Here is a 24,846-nt window from a genome sequence, read left to right on the forward strand (position 1 = left end):
TCGCGAGATTTGAAATGACAATTTATCGTATTTGGTCACGTTCTGGACCTCGTTAAACGTCAGGATATTGACATAAAATGAACGGGGTGCTTTCAATTATTCCCATTTACTTTGTAGTTCTACTGAATCACGAATGATCCGAAATGCTCAAGCTTAATCAGATGTCACGTGATACTAATACGAGAATCAAGATGGCGACGTAGGGTACTTCCCTAAAGTCGACAGAAGTCTTCTGCTAAATATTGAGATTTCATTAGTATGTAAAGCTACAAGTACCGAAGTATCAAAACATGGCATCGGGTGGAGGTTTTCAACGTGTTACGAACCCGTTCGACTTGCCAACATACCAGGTGATTATAGTTGTAGATGCTAATTTCTAACAAAATGAGTGACAAGCTGACAGGTGTTAAGTGACTGTTTGCTTGAACAATACAGGAATGAAATACAAATGTCCATCATCTGCCCAAATGTCAGCATCACAGACTGTGACATATTCCACGGTCTATTCTACTTTAGACGAGGTGCGATACACTCTGATGTCATGCTCGTGTTTGTCTAATTATGATTGTCTTTTGATCAGCTGTTGGTCCTGCAACAACTCCCTCTTTTGTTTTGATTGTTTGTGTTTAAACGTGACACTCACCAGTATTCAAGCTGTATGATGGAAAATAACACCAAGAACAAAACAAACATAGAAAACTACGTGGTTATTTTCCAAAGTTAGTCCGTGTGTGATATCAACTGAAAATGCACAAGGGGTGGCGAGGTGGCCTTGTGGTGAGAGTGTTTGCTCATCACGCCAAAGACTGGGTTTCATTTCCCCACGTGTACACAATGTTTGAAGCCCATTTATGGTGTCCCCTGTCATGATATTGCAGGAATATAATGAAAAGTGGCGTATAACTAAATTCACTCACTCCAAATGCACAGGCTGAACATAAGGTGTGGTGAAGGTGTAATGACATGCCCTGGTTTCTCAGTGATGTAATGAGGGATTGTCAGCAGTCATGCAAAATCAGAATATCATTGTATCCTTTCACGATTACCTAAGCAAGTACTTAAGTGCATACTCTGTCAAGAGGATATTGGTAGCTATGCACTGATACAAAGTTTGATTGATTGTATATTAATAGTCATGCGGTTGATCTTTAATTGATTACATATGAATACATTTAGCATGAATGTGAATTCAATCAGATATTAATAGTTATTCATTCATGTGGTTTCTAAGTGGGAGAAAGTGAGTAGCGCTCTTGTTTGTGTGTCAAGGTAGTGGGGGCGGTTGGAGATGGTGTCAAGGGTTTTGTTATGTTTAAATGCTTTAAGTAAATGTAGTTGTTAGTTATCAAAGATACTGAAATAGGAAATGTACATTTTTCTTGGTTAGGATCACCCTTTAATATCACTGATGTGGCATTTTGTGAAAATTTTATTGTCAAGTTCTTTCTTGTTGTTGATATCCATTTTTTTACATTTATGAATTGTTTTGAAATTCAGTTTTGACTTTTTATCATGAATTAATAACTTTTTCAAGCCAAGTTATGTACTCTATTTATAATTAACGTTTTCACTGTAATACAAAACAACACTATTGCATTTAGCTATATTAGTAAGACAAGCAAACATGGTGGACAAATGTCCGCTAAAATGTGTATGTACCCATTCATGGAACATGATTTTCAAAAGTTCATACTGGATCTTTGACATACCATCTCTTGATACTTTTCCAGTATATGATGAATCCAACTGTATCCCTTCATAAATTCAACTAATTATTTGTGGTGACTCACTGTTTATGTTATCACAGAAACATGATTTTTTCATGGATAAAACACACAAACAGTATTTCGCGTGCATGTTTTGAATGTATAGATCGTAATCTACTTAGTTTTAAGAAGACTTTTATACAGCAACATATGAAAAAAAACAATAAATGTTGAAACGATACAGGATTGTAATAAACACACAAAAGATCTGGTCTGCTTTATCATTTTATTTCTGCAGCCACAAAACCTTACCAACAAACAATCAATGAAAAAAAATTGTTCAGCATCATTTTTCAGATTTTCCCATCAAGGTTGTTATTGCAACACACAAAAGTGATGCATAATATATAATGAATATACACATTCTGGAGTTTTTAAGAAATATTCAGTCATGACTTTTCAGTTACTGAAGTGAGTTTTCAAAGAAATAAATATGTTATCAGGTCCTGACAACAAGATATGTTCCATCATCAATTGTTTCAAAGACTATATCAGTAGTTCAAAAATCATGTTCAGTTATGAGAAAATGCAGTCAATTGCTTGGTCATACAGTCACTGCAACCAATTCACTTAATCAGAACACTTAATCAGAACACCAATAGTGGTAACTAGAATCTAATGTTTACATATAGTTTTAAAGCAGTCTTTTTACCTAGAACAAGTTTACCAGAGTGAGATACGCAAAATAAATATCCAAACCATGCAGTTGCTCAACTTGTGTTATGCAGACATGGCCGCTTGTGTCAAGGTGATGTGGAGGTGTCTGTTACAGTGTTAGTGCCAGGGTTCCTGTATTCACATGGAGAAGGACAATGTTTGTACCTATAATCCCACCACTACTATTTTCTGTGTAGTGTTGCATCACATGCATGAAGCTCAAGGGTGAGTGAGTAAATGCTTGGCAAACAGTCAGCCATCTTGCCTTATGCAGATTGGCAGTGTAACCCCAAACCTGAATAAACATGTAAATCCGAACCTGTGTAATGACTTATGATACTGGGAAGTTTGTCTTTCACATGCACTTGGCTGTTGTGTTTGAATCTTGTGTGTTTCAGCACCCTTGTTTTTAGCTGTTTTTGACAGTGTTTCGTTTCACTCGAACTCCACGAATATTGAATCATTTGCTTCATTGCGTGTTCTGTCATGCTGTTTAAAGTGCCCACTAAGCACACTGAAAGTTGCATTTACTTAAGGTTATAAATGACCTCAGCACATTTAAGTTTGTATATGACCATCAAATTTTAGGGTGTTCCATATTTGTTTGTGGTATATTTCTATTCCCGTGATAAAGACCTGGAAACGATTATGAATGAAAACAGATTCTTGACTGTTTCTGAAAATAGGAACATTCTGAAATCAATCCACAATGTTATCACAAAATCAAAAGTTAAAAAAAAATCAACAGAGCTTAATTTGTATAGGAAAACTTATCACCAGTCAATGTTTCTACAGGTTCCTCAGTTCTGTCAAATCTTCAATTGTTCATCTGGCTGATTTAGGAACAAATGCAGATACATATCTCTCCATCTCACATGTTTTCACCATGCTTCTGTTTAAGACACAGTTGCGAACATGGACATTTTCCACAGATCTGCAGTTTTAAGGGATTTGGGTTTCGTTTTGTGTTTTTTCTTGACTTCTGTTTTTCCATTATGAAGCATCGAACAGTGTAGGAGAGGTCTCAGAACACACTTTGATATTGCCAAATTCAATTTTTAGGGGGCGACTGGCACTGCTCTGGACTCACTTGAGCTGAACTGCCCTGAACTCTACTGGCTAAATTTTCAGTTTTTTTGTGCTTTGCCATTCTTCTATCAGCAGTTGTCTGGTGCCCCCTGCTGTAATTTTGCAGGAAAGCAACACAAAACTAAACTCACTCACTAACACTGAGTTGTTAACCTGTATGATTATGTCCATGACATCTTGACCATACAATTTGTATTATGTAACAGGTTGTATGGGAGCAGTGGTAATAAAAGCTACAACAGCTTGTTCACCAATCTCTATTGAATTATTGACGAAAAATATATTTAAATCAACTTATAGTATCACATGTCAGACTTGGAAATGGGAATATGACTAAAATCACAAATTAAATTAAAAGTATTCATGTATTCCAGACAGTGTGTTTCAGGTTTCACAAAAATGTTTTGAAACATGAGTAGGAAATAAATCAAAGTCAGTAGCAATAATAAGGAAGGAAGCCATAGATTGATGTGAAACATTAGGAAATGATTATGAAGTATGTATTGTGTTGTCAGTCAGGATAAATATGTGCTTATCTTTGTAGTTGTACAACAACCTTGAAAAGCCTGACAAAGCAGTACACTAATCTGCTTTTGCTGATCAATGCATTGAGTACAAATCTGAAATTATAGTTCACAATATGATCTGATGTTTATTATATTGTCATTCTGTTTTTATGAATTATATTATGCTTACTTTTAAATGTGCACTTACTTTGTGTTTCGGGGAGTGTGGTAGCCTAGTGGTTAAAGTGTTTGCTCTTTGTGCTTAACATTCAGGTTTGATTCCAACAAAGGAAGTTCATTTCTTGAGCCCCAGATGTAGCATTGCTTAAAAAAAGGCATGAAGGCTACACAGAATATTTGTATGTTTTGTTATGCTGTAATTTCACATGACTGATGTAAAGTGTATCTGGTAGATTACAGAGGTGAAACTGCATACCGTAGTATGAGTTTATCCACAGTATAGTCAAGCCTTGTTAATCTGACCTCCATTTATCCTATAAATGGCTTTATCTGACACTTTTGTTGACAACAAATTGAATAAGCATAATTTAGGCTCCATTATTTAGTCCATCTATTGTACTATCATTTCTATCTAGTCTTAAAATGACAGTGTTGCTCATTAAAAAAAACAAAGATTATGGGTATTTTTTGGTGGTAAGCGCATACCAATTCAACCCCAGTATATTGTGGATATACTGACAGAGCTAAAAGTCAAAATGTCCAGCTCTATAGACCTGTGAAGATCAAGGGTAGAATAGGTCTTCAGCAAACCATGCTTGCCACAAAAGGCGACTGTGCTTGTGGTAAGAGGTGACTAAGAGGATGGGGTGGACAGACTCGCTGACTTGGTTGACATGTCATCGGTTCCCATTTGGGCAGATCAATGCTCATGCTGTTGATCACCTGATTGTCTGGTCCAAACTCGATTATTTACAGACCACCACAATATATCTAGAGTATTGCTGTATGCAGCCTAAATCTAAACAAACAAACTCACTCACTCACTCACTCACTCACTCACTCACTCACTCCAACTTTCCTTTATTGATTGTAGTGTATATTTCATTGGGTTTTTTCCAGAAACGAATCCGTCACCTCCGAAGTGTTGCAGTGAGGAACTTGGTATGCCACACCTACCGAGGCATCGAGGTTATGAAGATGCAGACCTTCTTCACGTTGCATCGCAACACAAGGTCGCCAGGTGAGAAGAGCCGATCCACAGTTCCACAAACCATGTGACTTACTGGTGTTCCGATGTTTGAAAATAATCGAAAATTGACAGAAAGAAGGATTAAAAATGATTATCAATTGTGACAAAACATGTTTCTGATTAATCAGAATTTTGTTGTATTAGTATAACACACTTCAGTGAAGTAAACTAATCATTGAATTTGATTAATATTCACAAACAAATGTGCTCAAAAGCATAAACCTATGCTCACTGTAAAATGTTAACCACTTTCATTGTTTATTGAGAATTCTAGTGTCTTTCTTGCATGCATGCATTTCATTGCATGGCATCTATAAGTATATTGATTAGGAAAAACCTGGGGACAAACCCTTAAAATTGGTAATGACATTAAAAATATATGTATTTCGATTATGATCAATAATCATTCACCACCAGTTTTATGAGTAGAATTGGTTTTCGATTCCCAACACTTAAATCACTGCATGTGACTTTAGACCGGTGTTTGAAATGCCTGTCCGTCCAACTGCCCTGGATGAGATATTTTCATTACGGAGTGCCAGATTCTTAAATTCACCGCAGGTAAAAACTGAGTCATGTACAGGGATTGGGAAAGGCAAGGGCCATGGGCCATTTTTCACATTAGAATTACAAAAAAGGGCCATTAAAAGTTTGAAGTTTACTATTGATACAAGAGCCATGGCCCATTCTAACTTCAGAAAATGGTTAACAATCCTGAAAATGGCCCATTGTTGAAGCTTTCTGTCCCAATCCCAGCATGTTCATGAAGATACTCATCATATTTTTAGGATGATAAATCATTATTAATTCAGACATAAAAATAAACGATGAATTCCACTCGGATAATAAACAACATCGCTTGTCAAACCTAAATTATTTGTGATCAGGTAAGTTTTGGTCAGGACTGTCAAGTTCTACATCTAACCAGCCCTGTGGTCTGGCTGAAATTTGGGGGAGTTTCCTACCCTGTTTAGACACTAGTGTTCAGATGGAATGTAGTAAAAATAATGTTCTAACGGCAAGCTTAGCCAAAATAGTTAGTAATATACTGCTTGAATCTGCTGAAGAGTACAATAAGAACAATTATGAGGGTTGTAGTGGACATCTGGCACAGAGTGTTTGAGTGCAGACTGGATCAACCGACGAACCTGATCAAACAAAGACAATGCACAAAATATTGTGCTGGTATTCTGTACTGGAGTAATTTTCAGGAACAGAAACTGACACTAGTCCTACAGTCTTTACCAAATATAACAATATTTGGATATCATAATGACTAGTAGACATTTGATGATTTTGCTTTGTTGCCTGTATATTGACTAGTGGATCACAGGTTTGAATCCTTTGTGTATTTTCCTGCTTACTGTTTCAGCATTCTACACAAGTGAGAAAGCTGTCGGTTCAGTGGTAAGCAGATTTTACATTTTTGAATAAGGAAGGGATTATTTGAAATAGCAGCTAGCTACTGGCATATGGCTTGAATGACATTGTCAGACCAGTAGGTTATGTGATATTGTGGTGTTGTGGTTAGTGATCTTGCTTTTGCAAAGGTTGTGAGTTCGAAACTCAGACCTCAGCTTAGGTGAATGATGCACCACCACAACTATGGGTTCTCCTAACATGCCAAGCTGATATATGTAAATAAAGTATATGTTTAACCTAGCTTCAGTAGGAACACAGCAGACTTAGACTGTGCTGTGCTGTGCTGTGCTGTGCTGTGCTGTGCTGTGCTGTGCTGTGCTGTGCTGTGCTGTGCTGTTGTTTGTGCAATGAGCATATGTAATGTTGAGTTTGTCGCTGCATAAATGGACATATTATTATAATTACTCAACTCATTTCTGAAATTTGTTGATAGTATTTCACTTTTGATTCAGTGATATATTCTTATTTCCAGAATCCTACATGGAAGAGCTTTGACATCAGCAGATATGAAAAAGATGTCAATTTGAAATCCAAATGTATCCTTATCACTGGCAGTATCTCTTTATCATATAATGTGCTCTCAGCACCATCGACCGACGTCCGGGAGAAGTCAACCAACTTAGCAAGCCAGACCACATGATTCAATTAGTAGTTGCTGCAGCTGTCCGATCGCTGAAAACCCGTTCTCAGCTGGTTTTCATGGGTAAATGTTGGTATAAAGCAAATCTGACCAACCAGTAGAGAACATGCACAAAGTCACCTTGGAAGCCCAATTTAGTAACTCTGAGTCTACACCATTCTTTGGTGCTCTCTCTGTCAAACACTGTTTTTTGTTGTCTTTCAGTGTCCTTCCTTCTTCCTGATTTATCGATCTGGTCAGCAAATGATAGTTCTGTTGTCCTCTTTGTATTTAAATTTAAATTTAGGATTACAGCAGCGATTATACTTCAATTTCCGTAATTTACAAGGCTTTAGTTTTGAAGACGGACTGCAACTTTAACTTGAATCATTAATTTGCCCTTTACTTTTTCATTACCTGAAAAAAATATGAGAGCATCATTTAAAGGTACACTATCACGCCACAAAGCTACCATACACTTTATTCCGAAAAGAAATAACATACTAAGATAACAATATGAAATTAAAAAGTTCGAATGAACTAGTACTAGAACTAGTACTGTTGCATTAAATGGCCTCTTGTGCCCTATACTTACCAAACCTTATTTCAGACTTCGTAGAGTTATCTGCCTTGAAATGCTCTTTAGGCCAGGTTGGTGAACACCGACATCGGCGTGTGCAACAATTTTATGATGTACCATATAATTGCATCCTCGATATCTCCAGGGTATACGTTCCAATAAGTCTCCACTATACCCTGGACGCATCTACGGCTCTGCCCAATAAATTTATTACCTCCCTTTGCTGGCTCCGCCTTCTCACAGCAGCCAATCAGCTAGGCCGCCGTTATAACCGAGCTTCCCGGTGTCAGCAAAGGTAGCGGTCGCAACTGCGAAGGTTTGCTCGCAGTGTGTCCCAGATTTTAGGGAAATCATACAAACAAATTGACATGTCCGAAACTTTAAAACAACATATGCAAGAACGCCTTCTACCTCTTCCAGAGAACCTCTCCATGGTTTCTGTTGCCAAGTATAATCGGTTAGATAATTAAAAAAACGAAAGTGAGTTGTGATTGGTTCGCTCTACTTCCCAGCGTAGACACCTGATTGGATCAAAAGACAGTCAAGGGAGGTAATAAATTTATCGGGCTGAGCCGTAGATGCATCCAGGGTATAGTGGAGACTTATCGGAATGTATACCCTAGAGATATCGAGGATGGTATAATTGTTGTCTGTTTGTAAACTGTTCACCTCAAAGTTCCATTTATCAATTTGAGGCAAGTCGTAAGGGATAAGTCATTGTATCAATAGGAAGCTAAAGTGAGTACCCCAATATATATATAGTATAGTCCAAAATATTGTCAAAAAAAGTGTGACGTGCCTTTAATGACTCTGATTTACACCATTCTTTGGTGCTCTCTCTATCAGTCACTGTATTCTGTGGGTTAACCCCAATTTTTGAGGTACTGTAATCAGTTTTATATCCACAGTACTAAACATTAGGACACAGAAGTCCTAAGCTTTTATTCCATTTCTGTTTAATGTATTGGGAGTAAGGGAGAGAACTTTGTTTTTTATACCATAGTCAATGTGAGCGTTCAAGTGTGGGCCAGACAAGCCACATGATTGATTTTGTGATCAACATCGCACACTGTTGGGGTGCAATAAGAAGAAAATTAGTGTTTTAACCGACAACTAGATCTAGTCATCACAGATCAAGAACTGTGGAGATTTTCTAATCCTTGAATAAAGAAAAAAAATGTTCCTCGGCTTACTGGTTAAAGCATTCAATTTTCATGCTGAAAGACCACTTTCTATTCCCCCACATGGGTGCAGTGTGTGAAGCCTGTATATGGTGTTTCATTATTTTGCTGGAATATTTGTAAAATCTCTCAGTGGGCTGAAGGTATTGTAGCCCTATGGGGATAGTGATACTGCTAGAATATTGTATAAAACTCACTGACTGTGCCTGTATGAGTATTGGTTATCTCCCCTTGACCTTTGTCAGCTGTTGTTGTAAGGATATGGGTGTCTCAGGAGGGTAGGTTCACCCTGCTGATGGACCTCACCATCCACCTTAGCGGACTGGCCTTCTTTGCTGAGAAGGTATGTGAACCTTTCAAGTTTCCAGTGTCTGATGCTTATGTTTGCCAGTAAAGTCTGGGTTCTGTTCTTACGAGGGATCATTACATGCTGCCTTATCTTACACATGTTTTACCTCCAAATTCCTAGTGGTGTATTTTGGTTTTTTTGGTGATTTTCAACTGTTAATAAAAATAATTTGAATGATGTATTTAAGTTGATGATAACAGTAAATGGGTTCATTTTACTTTCTTGCTGAATATGCAAGCTTTGATCTTTGTTCGCTTTTGTCTCTAGATGTTTCATTGTTTTGAAATTTGCAAATTTGTAACCTAAGTTTAAAAAATATGTGTTACCTGTTACTTATTTCAGTGTTAATTGTTTTGCAGTAAGAGTTTAACCGGATTTGGAAATAGCAGATGCTTAGCCAGATGAAATCTTTGTACAGAATTATTTTTCTAATTCAGCTGTATTTGATATTGAAAAAGATGACAGTATTCTGTCACATTTTAGAGGTATTATTGTGGTGACTGTCTGTAATTTCAGCTGCAGCATAGTGGTGTCAAGTATAATCCAAACACAGTCATCTTCGGCATGTTTGACAAGTACTTCATCTCCGCTGACGAGTCCAAGGCATCACCTGAACTACAAAGACAGGTAATATATGATAGCAAGTTATGCTTGTGTTTCCACTTGCTGACCCAGTATAAAGTTTACAACTATGTTTCATTTCTAGAACTTGCTGTGGCATTTTTTAAAAAAGGTAAAAAAAAAAGGTAGCTTAGTGGTTAAAGCATTCGCTTGTCATGCTGAAGACTCTGGTCCAATTCCTCACATGGGTACAGTGTGTGAAGCCCATATCTGGTGTGACCCCACATGATATTGCTGGAACACTCACTCACTCACTCACTCACTCACTCACTCACTCACTCACTCACTCACTCACTCACTCACTCACTCACTCACTCACTCACTCACTCACTCACTCACTCCAAAGATTAGAACTGGTTCACATTCTTTTCAGTTGTGTTAGAATATACACCAAGTCAACTCGATTGAAATGCTTGCTGCATGGAGTAACCTGACCATATTTTCCAGATGTCTGAAGCACAAACAAATGTTCCTGATCCCGAGACGCCAAGTTTCGTGTTTCGAGTGGACCAGTCCTTGATACGAGGCGCGTACACAGCTAACTCAGTCTCACGGTAGGTTGGTCCAACAGTTTCATTGTCTTGTTGTTTATATTTCAGTTAGACAATCATCATTCTTAGTCTTTTATGTCGCTCTATCCTCAATGGATTCTTTTCCTTCAGGATTCAGACAATACTGCGAGCCACACAACAAACTCAAGCCACTGTCAACAGAATCCACACCTCCATAGAAGACCGCTTGCTGTCATCTCAGGAACTTGGCCAGAAGGTGGGTATTCTCTGCTGTATTCCCCTAGATGACGGATACTGTCTGTTATATTCCGCCAGATGGTGGATACTGTCTGTTATATTCCGCCAGATGGTGGATACTGTCTGTTATATTCCTCCAGAAGGTGGATACTGTCTGTTATATTCCTCCAAAAGGTGGGTATTGTCTGCTGTATTCCCCTAGATGGTGTATACTGTCTCTTATATTCCACCAGATGGTGGATACTGTCTGTTATATTCCTCCAGAAGGTGGATACTGTCTGTTATATTCCTCCAGAAGGTGGATACTGTCTGTTATATTCCTCCAGAAGGTGGATACTGTCTGTTATATTCCTCCAAAAGGTGGGTATTGTCTGCTGTATTCCCCTAGATGGTGGATACTGTCTGTTATATTCCTCCAGAAGGTGGATACTGTCTGTTATATTCCACCAGATGGTGGATATTGTCTGTTATATTCCTCCAGAAGGTGGGTATTGTCTGCTGTATTCCCCTAGATGGTGGATACTGTCTCTTATATTCCACCAGATGGTGGATACTGTCTGTTATATTCCTCCAGAAGGTGGATACTGTCTGTTATATTCCTCCAGAAGGTGGGTATTGTCTGCTGTATTCCCCTAGATGGTATATACTGTCTGTTACATTCCTCCAGAAGGTGGATACTGTCTGTTGCATTAATCCAGAAGGTGGGTACTGTCTGTTATATTCCTCCAGAAGGTGGATACTGTCTGTTATATTCCTCCAAAAGGTGGGTATTGTCTGCTGTATTCCCCTAGATGGTGGATACTGTCTCTTATATTCCACCAGATGGTGGATACTGTCTGTTATATTCCACCAGATGGTGGATGCTGTCTGTTCTATTCCTCCAGAAGGTGGATACTGTCTGTTATATTCCTCCAGAAGGTGGATACTGTCTGTTATATTCCTCCAAAAGGTGGGCATTGTCTGCTGTATTCCCCTAGATGGTGGATACTGTCTCTTATATTCCACCAGATGGTGGATATTGTCTGTTATATTCCTCCAGAAGGTGGATACTGTCTGTTATATTCCTCCAAAAGGTGGGTATTGTCTGCTGTATTCCCCTAGATGGTGGGTACTGTCTGTTATATTCCTCCAGAAGATGGATACTGTCTGTTATATTCCTCCAGAAGGTGGGTATTGTCTGTTATATTCCTCCAGAAGGTGGATACTGTCTGTTATATTCCTCCAGAAGGTGGATACTGTCTGTTATATTCCTCCAGAAGGTGGGTATTGTCTGCTGTATTCCCCTAGATGGTGGATACTATAAGATATCACATCGTGTCTCGGGAAATATGGGGTTTTATCAGTCCGGAGAGGCCTCTCCGGCGAGGGGAATACAACCTTACTCAGGACTGATAAAACCCTGTATTTCCCACGACACAATGTGATAACGCATTTTTCTAGCTGAATGTTTTCACTAAATCAAAACAAAACAACACGCATCGAATCAACTTGCTGCCATGTTGACACCAGCTGATCATTTGACCTCAGTTCACCACACGTTACTAAAGGCTTGTCGATGCATGCTTTTCTCACTTCTCGTGTTGTCACCAAGGCGTAGCGGGAGGATATGACTTTCGCAGCCGGAGTATAAAAGTCGTATACTCCCGCTGGCGGATCATGATGGATGTACATGGTATTTTATCAGAGTCAAGTGGACCAATCAAAACTCGACATTCTTACATGAGGCTAGATCATGTCTGTTATATTCCACCAGATGGCAGATACTGTCTGTTATATTCCACCAGATAGTGGATACTGTCTGTTATGTTCCGACCGTGAAGGTCCAGGGTAGAACAGGCCTACAGCAACCCGTGCTTGCCATAAAAGGCGACTAAGCTTGTCGTGAGAGGCGATTAACGGGATTTTGTGGTCAGGCTCGCTGACTTGGTTGGCACATCAGTTTTGCAGATCAATGCTCATGTTGATCAGGTTTTCTGGTCTAGACTTGATTATTTACAGACCGCCACCATATAGCTGGAATATTGCTTAGTGTGGCGTAAAACTAAACTCACTCACTTGCTGTTATATTCCTTCAGGAGGTGGTACTGTGTGTTGTATTACACCCATGTGAGGTAAAGTGTTGATAATGCCATAGTAAGCACCGATGACCCTGGATGTACATTACAGCTGTCACGGCGTGAGGAGCTGCTGGTGAAGGTGTCCCAGCTGCGCAGCGAGCTGACGTGGCAGATGGCACAGCTGCAACTGGACAAGGACAAGTACGACAGACAGAGAGGCGAGAGCGCTCAGAGGGGTGGGTACAGCGTTTTACCAGACTCCCACTAAAAGTGCCTACTTCAGGACCATGTCTTGATCTGTTACTAAAGTTCATATATACAGTGACACCTGCCAAGACCGACATCTGTCTAACCTGGCACACTGTCAAAACAGGCATAAGATTTTGCTCCTGCCATTTTACAACAATATTAATGATCATTAAAACATTGTCTTATCTGTCACCTGTCTATTTCATATCCCATCAAGCAATTTTTTTACTGTAATTAACAATGTCTTAATCAGCATGGGTAGGAGCAGTCCAACGAAAATCCCATAATCCCAAACACTGATTAATCCCCTTGGGATGCTAGATAAGCAGGAGGTAGTGATTTTGCCGTGAATCAAATACTCATAGCATTACTGCGATTATGCTTTATAAACACTAAGATTGCATTTGTTAGCAAGTAAACAGTTTTATTGAGTTATATTACTCAAGAGTCACTTTGTGTGTCATGATAACATCAAAGGCATTATGGAGATAAAAGAGATCGATGAGTGCAAATGGCAGCCATGTTTGAAAATGATTGTTAATGTCTACTCTGAATCTCTGTTTATACCAGCATTTTATTTCAGTCATGTGCAGGTTTAGACAGGTTTCACTGTACTCTTAGCAGTTGACATACCACTGTTATGCCATCAAGGTAATATTTTTTATTTAGGTGTTCACCAATTTACCAGTGTTGTGCAGCATGGCGTAGATCTGCATCACTTCAGTTCTCCTCCCAAATGTAATCAACATGTGAATCAACTGGAAACTGCTTGATGTAGTGTTAACTTACTTACTCACTGGTCTGTTCTCCCTTCCAGAACACAGCTTCCGGGACCAGGAGTCTAACCTTGATAAAAGCAAGGTTCACCATGAAGACAAGAAAAAGTCCTATGTACAGACCAGGTCAGTGAGATTGACTCATTGAGTAAACTGTTCCTTTAGCACATATTTTGATAGTATGCTGAGTCAAAAATGAAACATACAGCTTTATGGATTACAACTTCTTGTTTATTACGTTGAGCGACATTTCCATGTAGATTCTTACATCGTTTTCAAGCTAAATGTAAGAATCTACATCGAAGCATCGCTCAACGTAATAAACAAGAAGTTGTAATCCATAAGGCTGAATGTTTCATTTTTTGACTCGCCAACTTAAACAAGTAGTATGTTGAGTAGTAAGCTTGTCATTACCAGTGGAATAAGACCCTTGTTTAATGGGCACTCTAGAAGTTGGCCCATCAAAAATGACACATACAGCTTTATGGATTGCAGCTTCTTGTTTATAATGCTCAGCGACGTTTTGATGTAGACGCATTTAGCTTGATAACGATGTATGAATCTACATCCAAACATCCTTCAGTGTTACAAACAAGAAGTTGTAATCCATAAAGCTGTATGTTTCATTTTTGAATTAAGGCCCATTCAAACACCAGAGATGAGCTAACTTTCTGGTAGACAGTCTAAATTTACAGCTAGGCAGCCTGATGATCTTGTACAATTTTAGATGTTCCATTTATCTGAGCAATTTTGGCTTATTTCATACACTGTTATTACACAGGCAGTCAAACCTTATTTTGTTGAACCTGTTGTACTCCCAATTACCCCTTCCACCTCAGTGATGTACTGGTTAGAACGTCCACTCGGAGAGTGAAAGGTTCAATCACTAACCAAGAGGTGTAAAAATATGGTACTTGTTGGTCTCTGTATATCTTGGTCCCTGCCTGGCGTTTGGCATTAATGGGAATAAGGGCTGGTTGGCTAAGAGTCAGTATAGTGTGTCTGAGTTGAGTGATCATGCTTAACTGTGGCATGGTATTTCAGTGACGTAGCATTATAAAACCCGCTTAAGTCTGTCATGTGAGTGAAATATTCTCAAGTACAACGTCAAACCCCATTTCCCCTCTCTCAATTATCTTGAGAGTCCCAAGTCACAAAGCCTAAAGCTCCTTTGATGACATAGTATTCAAAACAAACAATGTCATGCAGTCACATTCATCATGCCTGCATTTCTCATACGGGTGACTATTGAGAGGAAACAACTACTGCAGGAGCAATAGGCATTTGTGCCCAACCATTGCAATACTAAGGGACCATTCATAATTTATCACCAGGGGAGCGATGAGGATTTTCATGGGTCATTCATTTTGTCCACAAAATATGGGCGGTCAGCTGTTTTCTACAGATATTTTAGGGGGGGTCAGCTATTTTGCTTTTAATTTATTATTTTAAATAGGCGGTGGGAGGTGGAGGGGGGAAGTCATGTGTTTTGTACAGGTTACCAAGTTTGTACAGAAAAAATATAAAAATCCTCATCGTCCCCCCAAGTGATAAATTATGAACGGTCCCTAATACAAGATTTTCCACTCCTTGAATTGTCTCATATGAAGTCATTCCCAAATGATTGCATTGTTTTTATAAAATGAAAGGGAGCTGAAGTTGTTTCAGTCTCTTTTAATAACTGACACAAAACTTAAACCTAGATCAAGTTGTTTAAGAGGTAACGTGTGCTGATGACTCAAAATCAAAATAAACAAATCTGGATTAACAAAGGTTTAAATACTATTAGTAAAGATTTCATTTGAAATTTAAATTGTAAATGATCACAGGCTCTTAAAAATGAGCAATGTTATGAACATGGCTGAGCTGCCTTTTGAAGGATGCTGCTTGGCAAGAGTGATAACAAGATCAGAAATATTCTCGAATTGCACAGCAGTAATGGCTACCATTGGTCAAACCCGGCCATGTGCCTTAGGCATATCTTTCCAGTTAAACTGGACCATACGCATCCTAGCAACAACATACTGTTGAGAGTTATCCCCCTTGCATGCATTGCTTGTAAACAAACACTAGATGACAATGCGATCTGGTATTAGCAACGTTCCCTTTGTAGTCAATACTCTCTGGAAATTCAGGCCATACTACTATACAAGGTTTAAATCTATCAACAGTTTGCAAAAAATCATTCTATCAGTGTCCCGAAATGTCTTGCCTTCTGATCTGACATGGCCACTAACTAGCTGCAATCATGCCCTTTTGGTAGATCTCCATCTGAGAGGGGTCAGCATGGAAGATCTCTGTGGATAAGTCAGCGGTAGAAATGCTGTCACTTCTGGGCAACAAGTGCCACTTCTGTACCAGTACCATCTCCACACTGACTACAAGTAGATATTGTCCAGGGGTTAAACATCGACATGTCTACAGGAACCCCTCACTTAGTCTCATATTTGAATGTTGTATATGAAGCTAGTGCATTCCCTGCATTCCAATAGAGGTTATGCTGACCGAACCTCGATAACCATTCTGATAAAAGTTTCATGTTAATACAGTTGCTGCTTATGTTGTTCCATGTAAGTAAAGTAAAGTGTTCTTGAAACATAAAATGTTTGACAATGCATGACACCGTGGATTTCGCGTGTTTGATTGTTTCTAAGGTGGGATGTGGGCGCGAAGTCAAATGACCTTTCAAACACATATAGGAAATCGCTGTTTCAACTTAATGAAACTTGCTTACTTTGTATAAATCCATTATTTCAGTCTAGTTGCACAGTATTAGACCAATCTTTCTTTGCTAAATGCAGTTGTATGAACAAAAGTTCACAAATAAAAAGGTTATGCTGACACATTTGGCTGCCATTTTGATTGTCTAATTCTTTCAGTTCAGATTTGAAGCATTTAGTAAGGTGATAGTTGAGATAAATTCATTACCATGTGTTTTTGAGTTTGATGTGGAGAGTTATCTTGTGTCGCAGTTAAATATCAAACAAGCAGGAGTACATGGTGAGCTGTTCAGACAACAGATGTCATTTGTAAACATTATGATGAGAGAATTAGAACTGTGACAGGTGCTGATGTTGAACATTGTCTTGCAGAGAGACACTGGTGAAGGAGAATGCACAACTGCTGATCAGAAGGAAACAGCTGGTGGGAGAGATGGCCACATACATATATCCCATAGCTGAGGTATGTTTATCTTACCTCACACAAAAATCTCATTTTCTGATTAGCTAAGTGCTCTTCTGATATTTTCAGTGTACATCACGTACAAGCAAGGTACATTTTAATGCACCACGCTTCCATTAGTGCCAATGGCAACTCATTCGATACTTTGTGGTAGTACTACTTTATCTCAAAGAAAATGGAAGCAAGAAAATTACCCATGATTTGTGAATGCAAATTGATAAAAGGGAGATAACTCTAAACCTGTTTTTCATGTGTCGTCTGGAAAATCTAACAATGGCTATGAAAAGATTAGCCTTGCATTCCAATAAATAGATTTTGACAAAACGTTCAAATGTAGTCCCTGTGAATATTATGAAGGGGGTATATCTCATAGCAGTCGAAGGTCATTTATGTGTATTCCATGGTAGTCGTAGGTTGTTTATGTATATCCCATAGCAGTCGTAGGTCATTTACATTTATTCCATAGCAGTCGTAGGTTATTTACGTGTATTCCATAGCAGTCGAGGGTCATTTATGTGTATTCCATACCAGTTGTAGGTATTTACGTGTATTCCATAGCCTTCATAGGTCATTTACGCATATTCCATAGCATTAAAAGACCACACAGCAATGGTATTATTTCTGGTTACAGAACAAGAAGAAGCATGTCTGTATATGTGGCGTATGGCTGCCTAATGCTGAGGACTACCAAGGTGAGACAGCAGCACTATGTAGTATTCAGGGCGATATAGATGAATTGAATTATCGATGGATTCCAGTTATTGGGTCTCTGATAACGATTAATCGATGGTAGAAACAAATAACTATCAATGCATCAATAGCTTGTGTGACTATTGATAGTATAGTAACTGACGTCCGTTTATAAATGCACAACACAAATACAGGATTGGGTACAGACTGGCAGCTTCATTGAGTTTATGTTTTCACTGTTTCAAGTTTGGAAAGTTATCAAAAGAGACTAAAACTACTTCAACCTATTTTTATTTTATGTAAACTAAGCATTTGTTTGGGAGGTGACTTCATTGAGACGATTCAAGGAGAAAAAAATGCTATTACAATAGCACGAGACACCAAGTCTGCCTGTAACCTTCATAATAGTCTGTGACCTCTTCGACTGTTTCTGTTCATTTCCATGACATCACAGGAATGACTCGATAAATTTGCACATTGTGTAGATGTAGCTCAGTGGGTTAACTGTTTGGCTTACGATCCAAGAGTCACAATTTCGATATCAACGGATACTCACAAACTGGTTGCTTGTCATAGTGAATGTGAGCTATAGCAAGGAACGTGCTCATGAGAAGTTGTGGTGCTTAATTCTAAAGGTGCTCCAACATTGCAGAGTGCCATAGAGATATTTCAATAAAAATGTGTGTTTAAAGTCTTTTGACCTCCACTCCCCGCCCCTGGATCTCACTTCACCTCTCTCTGCCTAGTGTGCCTGCGCCTGACTGGATCATCTTTAGGCAGCCAGGATATCTCCAGAATATCGTCAGCTCTCCATCTCATTCACATGCTTATTATAAACATTTTCTACTCAAAGTTTATAAAGTAAAATGATCATTTGTCAAGACTTTACTCATTGGATTCTGCATACATCAGGTCCCCAGCATCCTTCACTGGTTGTCAGGGGCGACCAGATAGATAGCATGTTGCGAGTCTTTGACTTGATTGGGTGTCAGCACAACCAGACATCTATCCATTGTTCACAAAGCAGTCATTGGATGGTTGGATTTAGTATAAAGTAGTATTTTGCGTTCAAATACTTCCCTTCAAAACTAGATTTTGCAAAATATTTTATACTGTTTAAAGGTCCTGTTTAAACACGAACTGATGTACTGTAAATTATATTCATAGTGTTTAAAAGGTTATTGTCATGAGTTCAATAAATCATGAAACACAGTGAAACACTTTCTTAACAATACTTTACACCAAAATGCAGCTGTTCACATGCTCGATATTTGCTCATGCTTTTCAGCAATTAGATGTATTGATCCTCATGGAATTCGCATTTGCATTTGGTTCCCCAAGAAATTCATCCTTGATGTAGCCATATATATTTACATGACATATAGTGAGTGCTTTAAGTGAGTCTAAACTTTGAATATGTAACATATAAGTGGACTATTTCTAAATGCAGCTTTTAACGAGAAACATACAAGACACTGTTTTTTATAAGCATTTGTTTTGATTGTTTACAGGTCAGGATGAGACCATGATAGCTGTCGGCCTTGGATACACCTGTCACCTGACTATGATGGTGTCCCAATTCCTTGACCTTCCATTGCGATACATGATGGTTCATCGAGGGTCAAGGTCACAGATCAAAGATCATATACACACAAAGCTGTCGGACAAGGACAGAGAGTATGTGACAAAACACTCATCTTTTACAATACTTTCTGGGAGAAATGAAAGTTTATTCTGCTAATGAGTGTTAAGTGTTTGAGTCAACTAGTATTTGCGTAAGGTGAATACAAGGATGTTGCAATATTTGATCATCATGCCAACGATACGATTCACCTCACTGGGACATTCTTTTTCTGATGTCCACAGACATTATATGTGGCTGGAGTTTGTCTGAAAGTTGCATGAAAACCATACTCAGAGGCATGCAGTGAGGACTGACCTGTGAAGGTCTGGGGTAGAAAAGCCTTCGCAACCCAAGCTTGCCATAAAAGGTGACTGCGCTTGTCGTAAGAGGCGATTAATGGGAACTGGTGGTCAGACTCGCTGACTTAGTTGGCTCGTGTCCTCGGTTCCCAGTTGTGCAGATCAATGCTCATGCTGTTCATCAATGGATTGTTTGGTCCAGACTCGATTATTTACAGGCCGCTGTCATACAGCTGGAATGTTGCTGAGTATGGCTTAAAACTAAACTAAATCTAGGACCTGAACCAGCTTAATAGATGATATGCAGATACATATCTGTGAGTTAGATTTAGTTTTATCCCACTTTTAGCATTATTCTAGTGAGTGAATATGATTTTACGTCACTTTTAGCATTATTCCATCAATATCAAAGCAGGGGACACCAGAAATGGACTCTACATTGTTATATTGTGGTGATTCAAATCCGGCCTTTGGCGTGACAAGTGAACGCTTTAACTGCTTGGGATCCATGCCACCCAGAATCTATGTGAGTGAGTTTAGTTTTACGCTGCACTCAGCAGTGTTCCAGGTATATGGTGGCAGTCTGTAAATAATCAAGTCTGGACCAGACAATCCAGTGACGACAACATGAGCATCGATTTGCGTAATTGGAGCCTGACCACCCGATCCCATTAGTCGCCTCTTACCACACGCATAGTCGTCTTTTATGGCAAGCATGGTTTGCTGAAGGCCTATTCTACCCCGGGACCTTTACGGGTCCCCAGAATCTAAAGTGATTGTCACAAATTCTTATTGTGATAAAATAAACAACATATGTAATGGACATCCTTTTACTGAGCTGATATAGTAAGGTGTCTTTTTTTGTTTTTTGCCCAACCTCTTTGTATATATCGAAGTTGAAAAGCATATAACAAACTACAGGTATAATGAACTAAATTTGTTGATTCCTGTGAATTTCATAGTGACAATAGTTTACTGTGGTTAATGTTATGGCTTTGTCACAAATAGCAGGAACAAGATAGAAACGTTAATGCCTTATAATATTTCATTGCTTTGACTGCTATCTTAAGCTACATTGTTTGAATACCTTTGAAATTACAGACATTGAGAACTCGAAGACATATGACAGTTTTGATCAAAATACCATATGTTATTTTTGCTTACACTTCATTTAGAATCTTATACAAATTCTTGGTCTTGGCTGACTTCATTAGCACTAGTTAGGTTATTGTTGAGTTCAAGAAACAGAAGGCATTTTGTTTTGATGGTGTTTCAGCTTCCCTCTCTACAGTAAAGGAAAGGAAAAGTTTCAGTTCAACTATGGCGTCTTTCTCCTCAATAAAAACATCAGTCAGGTGAGTTCCAATGCAGAAATACATGAGTGAGTTTGGTATTATGTCGCTTTCTGCTATATTCAAACAATATCTCGGAATATCTTAGTACCAATGTATAAAAGTTTAGAATTTTTTATCTTTTAGTCTAGACTGGTCAAGTGGTGTAAGCTCGTTATAACACATGTTGATCTTCATCGGCATTTGAAATAGCTGTCGATCCAGAGGGATCTGGTGGTCACATGTCATTGTATCCCATCGTGTTGATGAATTTTCCTCGTGTGTGTTCAGATCCGCTTCTGCTGTGGCCTGGGGACGACTGACCTCCGACTGACGCTGCCCAACTTCAGGACGTTGCTGGAACTCAGGCTAGGCGTTAAACTGTAAGTTGATCAGATGTTCTCCACTTGATTTGTAAGTAGGGGCGAATCAGCATTTGACATGGTATCAGTAGAGTCGTGATATTTTGTCCTTTGTTCCAGAATGATCATGGTTGTAATGTGTTTTTTTCCTTATTAGAAAATGGCTTGGCTTTTGTCAGTATTCTGCATTATAACCATATCTTAAGTAATCAACTGAAACGGACTGAACAGAAGGCCTTGTGCTGCAATATGTACCATACCATACCATAGTAAAAGCGTACCGTTTCACCCTGAGATATCACAAACATTTTTCTAAGTGGCACTGAACCCAACAGACACAATATTGGTTGTTGAATTTTTACAAGATCACTGCATTTTTGTTCTCATCTGAGTGTTAACTTGCCCTCTACTCTTTAAGGTTAAAGGTTTTTCCTGATTAAATAGTTTAGTATATGTTTCATCCCTGAGACAGTTATATTGTTGCACGGTGAAAAGGGCATTTTCTAATGAAATATTACTTATGTGTACTACTGTAAAATTGATGAATTGTTTGACTTGTGTAACAAATGATGTAATAAGTAGATCTGTATGTATAATTTTCTGTGTTAGCAGAGACGGACCTTCAACTCGGTCCCTAACTCCAACTAGTGGTACAGGAAATAGCATCACCAGCTCCACGGCGCGGGATAGTACAAGGAGCATCGCTGGCTCTAGTTCCGCCTCCAGTCTTGCCCGTAAGGAAGAGGTGATCTCTGCCCCGCAGTATGACAGTTCCAACAATGAGACAACCAACACGTCCGACCTCGAGGACAAGGAGAACAAGGTAAACAAGGACAGGAAAGAGGAATTTGATGAAACAGACACTCTATTTGAGGCAAATGACGATGATTTCTTCAAGATTAGCCAGTCAGTTCCAGCTGGTGGTAATATCAATATAAACTCATCTGTGGAGGATTTTGGCAAGGCTGTGATTGACCTGCAAGGCAATGAGACACTGATTGACCAAGATGAGAAGTTAAATGACATGGAAGCTCTCAAGGCCACACTTCATATACACTTTGATAATAGCGACAGCACGTCCAGTCCAAGCGTGTCGTACGACGAGGGGGACATTTCCTCAGGGGAAGAACGCTTACTGCAACGTAAACATGTAAACCAGGAAGTTGGTGATCAGACGGAATCGGTGAAAAGTGATTGTGATAAATTGTTCATGGAGAAACAGGACGTGACGCACTCAGACATTCCACCAGTAGCGACATTCAAAACAGGAGCGTTTCGGACTTTAGTTGGGAATGAACGCGAGTCGTCTCCAGACACATGCTTGACAGAGGATTATCTGAATACGGCCAAGGTTGTGTCATAATAATATAATGTGCTAATTCCGATCCTGACCAGGTGGTAATATATCTTGGAAAATATCACAGGCTGATTTGTTGCTAGAGATCCAGGAAAGGGGTCAGTTTTTTGGCCGTGCCCACAAAGAAATGTTAGATACGACAAACATCTGACTGTTTGAGGTTTGAGATGTCACTGTGTTTGACTGTAAACTGGTTCCAGCATGGGGTAGTACTCACATAAAATAAAATCTTAGTTCCGAGTTTTGATGACCGTTTTCACTATTTTGCTTTCATATTTGAATAGGTATTTAAATTGTTTCCTCACAGCCAGAACATAATTTTGACACCAGCGCATCAAGTTTCGAATGTTGAAATGTGAAACGTGATTTGTTGATGCCAGGCTAATTATACAATGAGAATTGTTGATAGGAAACATGTGCACTATGTATTTCACACTAAAAAATATGACTAAGAGCTAAATGAAATCTGATATTGTCACAGTATAAAGAATTGATTCTGAAGTGATCGAATCGAAAGTCCAGTATCAAAAATCTAAACAAATCGAGGTCTGCATGAATCTTTTCTGCCCTAATAATGATGTATTTAATGAATGCATTCTAATTATAACATGTGCTCATTAGAAATGATGAAGATATATGAATGCACATAGGGGAAACAAATATGATGAAAGAATTTTCTTATTTTAAAACAAATTAATGTGTCAAAGGCGAGATTTAAAATAGCACAGTGTAGCATCCCCCCAAACACTATTGTGAAGCATATTGTTGTGAGAAAGAATTGTGACTTGCTGGTAAAACACTATATATATTCTGATACAGGCTCCGGAGTTCGCTCCAATACCCAAACTAACGTGTAAGCAAATATTTATGATGAAGTATTTGCTTCAAGAGACCCTGTCATCTTGACTGTATTGGTGGGTCATGTGTGACTGTTTTGGTGGGTCATGTGTGACTGTTTTGGTGGGTCGCGTGTGACTGTTTTTGTGGTAAAAGTGAGGCTACTCATGGGTGAGTGATACTATGATCGCCTCAGAGAATTTGAAAGGGATTCAAGTTTCCACTTCACCATGAAAGGAGAAGAGAGATAATGAGTTATGATATGTATAAAATATCAATTTTATCGTAAAAATTGCATAATTTCATGCAATATATTTGGGAGTGTGTTTTCTTTAAAGTACAGATTCCAGTATTTTTAGAGTTTGTGTCCCATCTGGTATTCAAACCCTCACTCTTACAGTCGCCTAACCGCAAGCACATAAATTTTGAGGTCTAACCCACTCAGTCACCATGGTTTCCACAACTCTGACAACTGGGACTCAAGATCACCTGTGCTGTGTTCCCCTGTAGCAGGTGTAAATTGCCATGGCAACAAAGGTCGAAAGTTATCAATGCCAGTTAGAAAGGAGTCATGTAACATTCCTTGTATTTGGGATTGCACTTGAATATGGATGGTTGCTGAGGTTCACTGATTTTTCCAAGATGTGTTACCATGGTTACCATAATAAAAACGATATTGTGATAAAAAGATCTTAACCAACCTACATGATGTGATGTAATCTTCTATATGTTCCTGAAATTTGTCCAGTATATGGGTGTCTGTGTTTGCATGTGAGTCTGTGCATGTGTTGGAAGGACTTCGTATTCCAACAGCTGCTAGGGAATTTACCTGGTCATGGTTCCCTATGACGATCTTAGTGCTGTGATGATTGTAACTCACATGCTCCAACATAGGTGTATGACGATCATAGCAGTAAGATCACTTGACTAGGGATGCCACGATACATCGATGCATCGATACTTTTCCAAAGATCATATGATTATAGATACATTCAAAATTCTTTCTATATTTAGTTCTGAAAGTATTGGTTTAAAGATGTTCATGTATTGTTTACGATTTGCAATTGGATCATCTTTTTTGATGTTATGATAGTTATAAATTATTATGTTATTATGCACAAAGATTAAGCTCTGAGAATCAAAAATGCTGTTCTTTTCACAGACAGTTATGAAATACGAACTACTAGTGTTCAGTGTGTTAGTAAGTTATAATGCTGTTAAAATGGGTATCACGATACCTATCAAATCATGACATGGGTATCACGATACCTATCAAATCATGACATGGGTATCACGATGCCTATCAAATCATGAAATGGGTATCGTGATACG

General features: G+C 38.7%; 1 protein-coding gene across 1 annotated transcript; it reads left to right on the forward strand.

The window, feature by feature from the left end:
- Nucleotides 1-4: 4 nt before the first annotated feature.
- LOC137281762 (UV radiation resistance-associated protein-like) lies at nt 5-22,924 on the forward strand. Its single transcript, XM_067813364.1, has 16 exons — nt 5-350; nt 5,099-5,219; nt 6,601-6,635; nt 7,123-7,186; nt 9,276-9,373; nt 9,896-10,006; nt 10,448-10,554; nt 10,663-10,768; nt 12,916-13,042; nt 13,873-13,957; nt 16,924-17,014; nt 17,646-17,706; nt 19,216-19,381; nt 20,904-20,982; nt 21,250-21,341; nt 21,933-22,924. Exons 1-16 carry the CDS (start codon nt 291-293, stop codon nt 22,681-22,683), a joined length of 2,154 nt encoding a protein of 717 aa, XP_067669465.1. The 5' UTR covers nt 5-290; the 3' UTR covers nt 22,684-22,924.
- Nucleotides 22,925-24,846: the final 1,922 nt, after the last annotated feature.

The sequence above is a fragment of the Haliotis asinina genome, chromosome 4, assembly GCF_037392515.1.
Source record: "Haliotis asinina isolate JCU_RB_2024 chromosome 4, JCU_Hal_asi_v2, whole genome shotgun sequence".
Lineage (NCBI taxonomy): Eukaryota > Metazoa > Mollusca > Gastropoda > Lepetellida > Haliotidae > Haliotis > Haliotis asinina.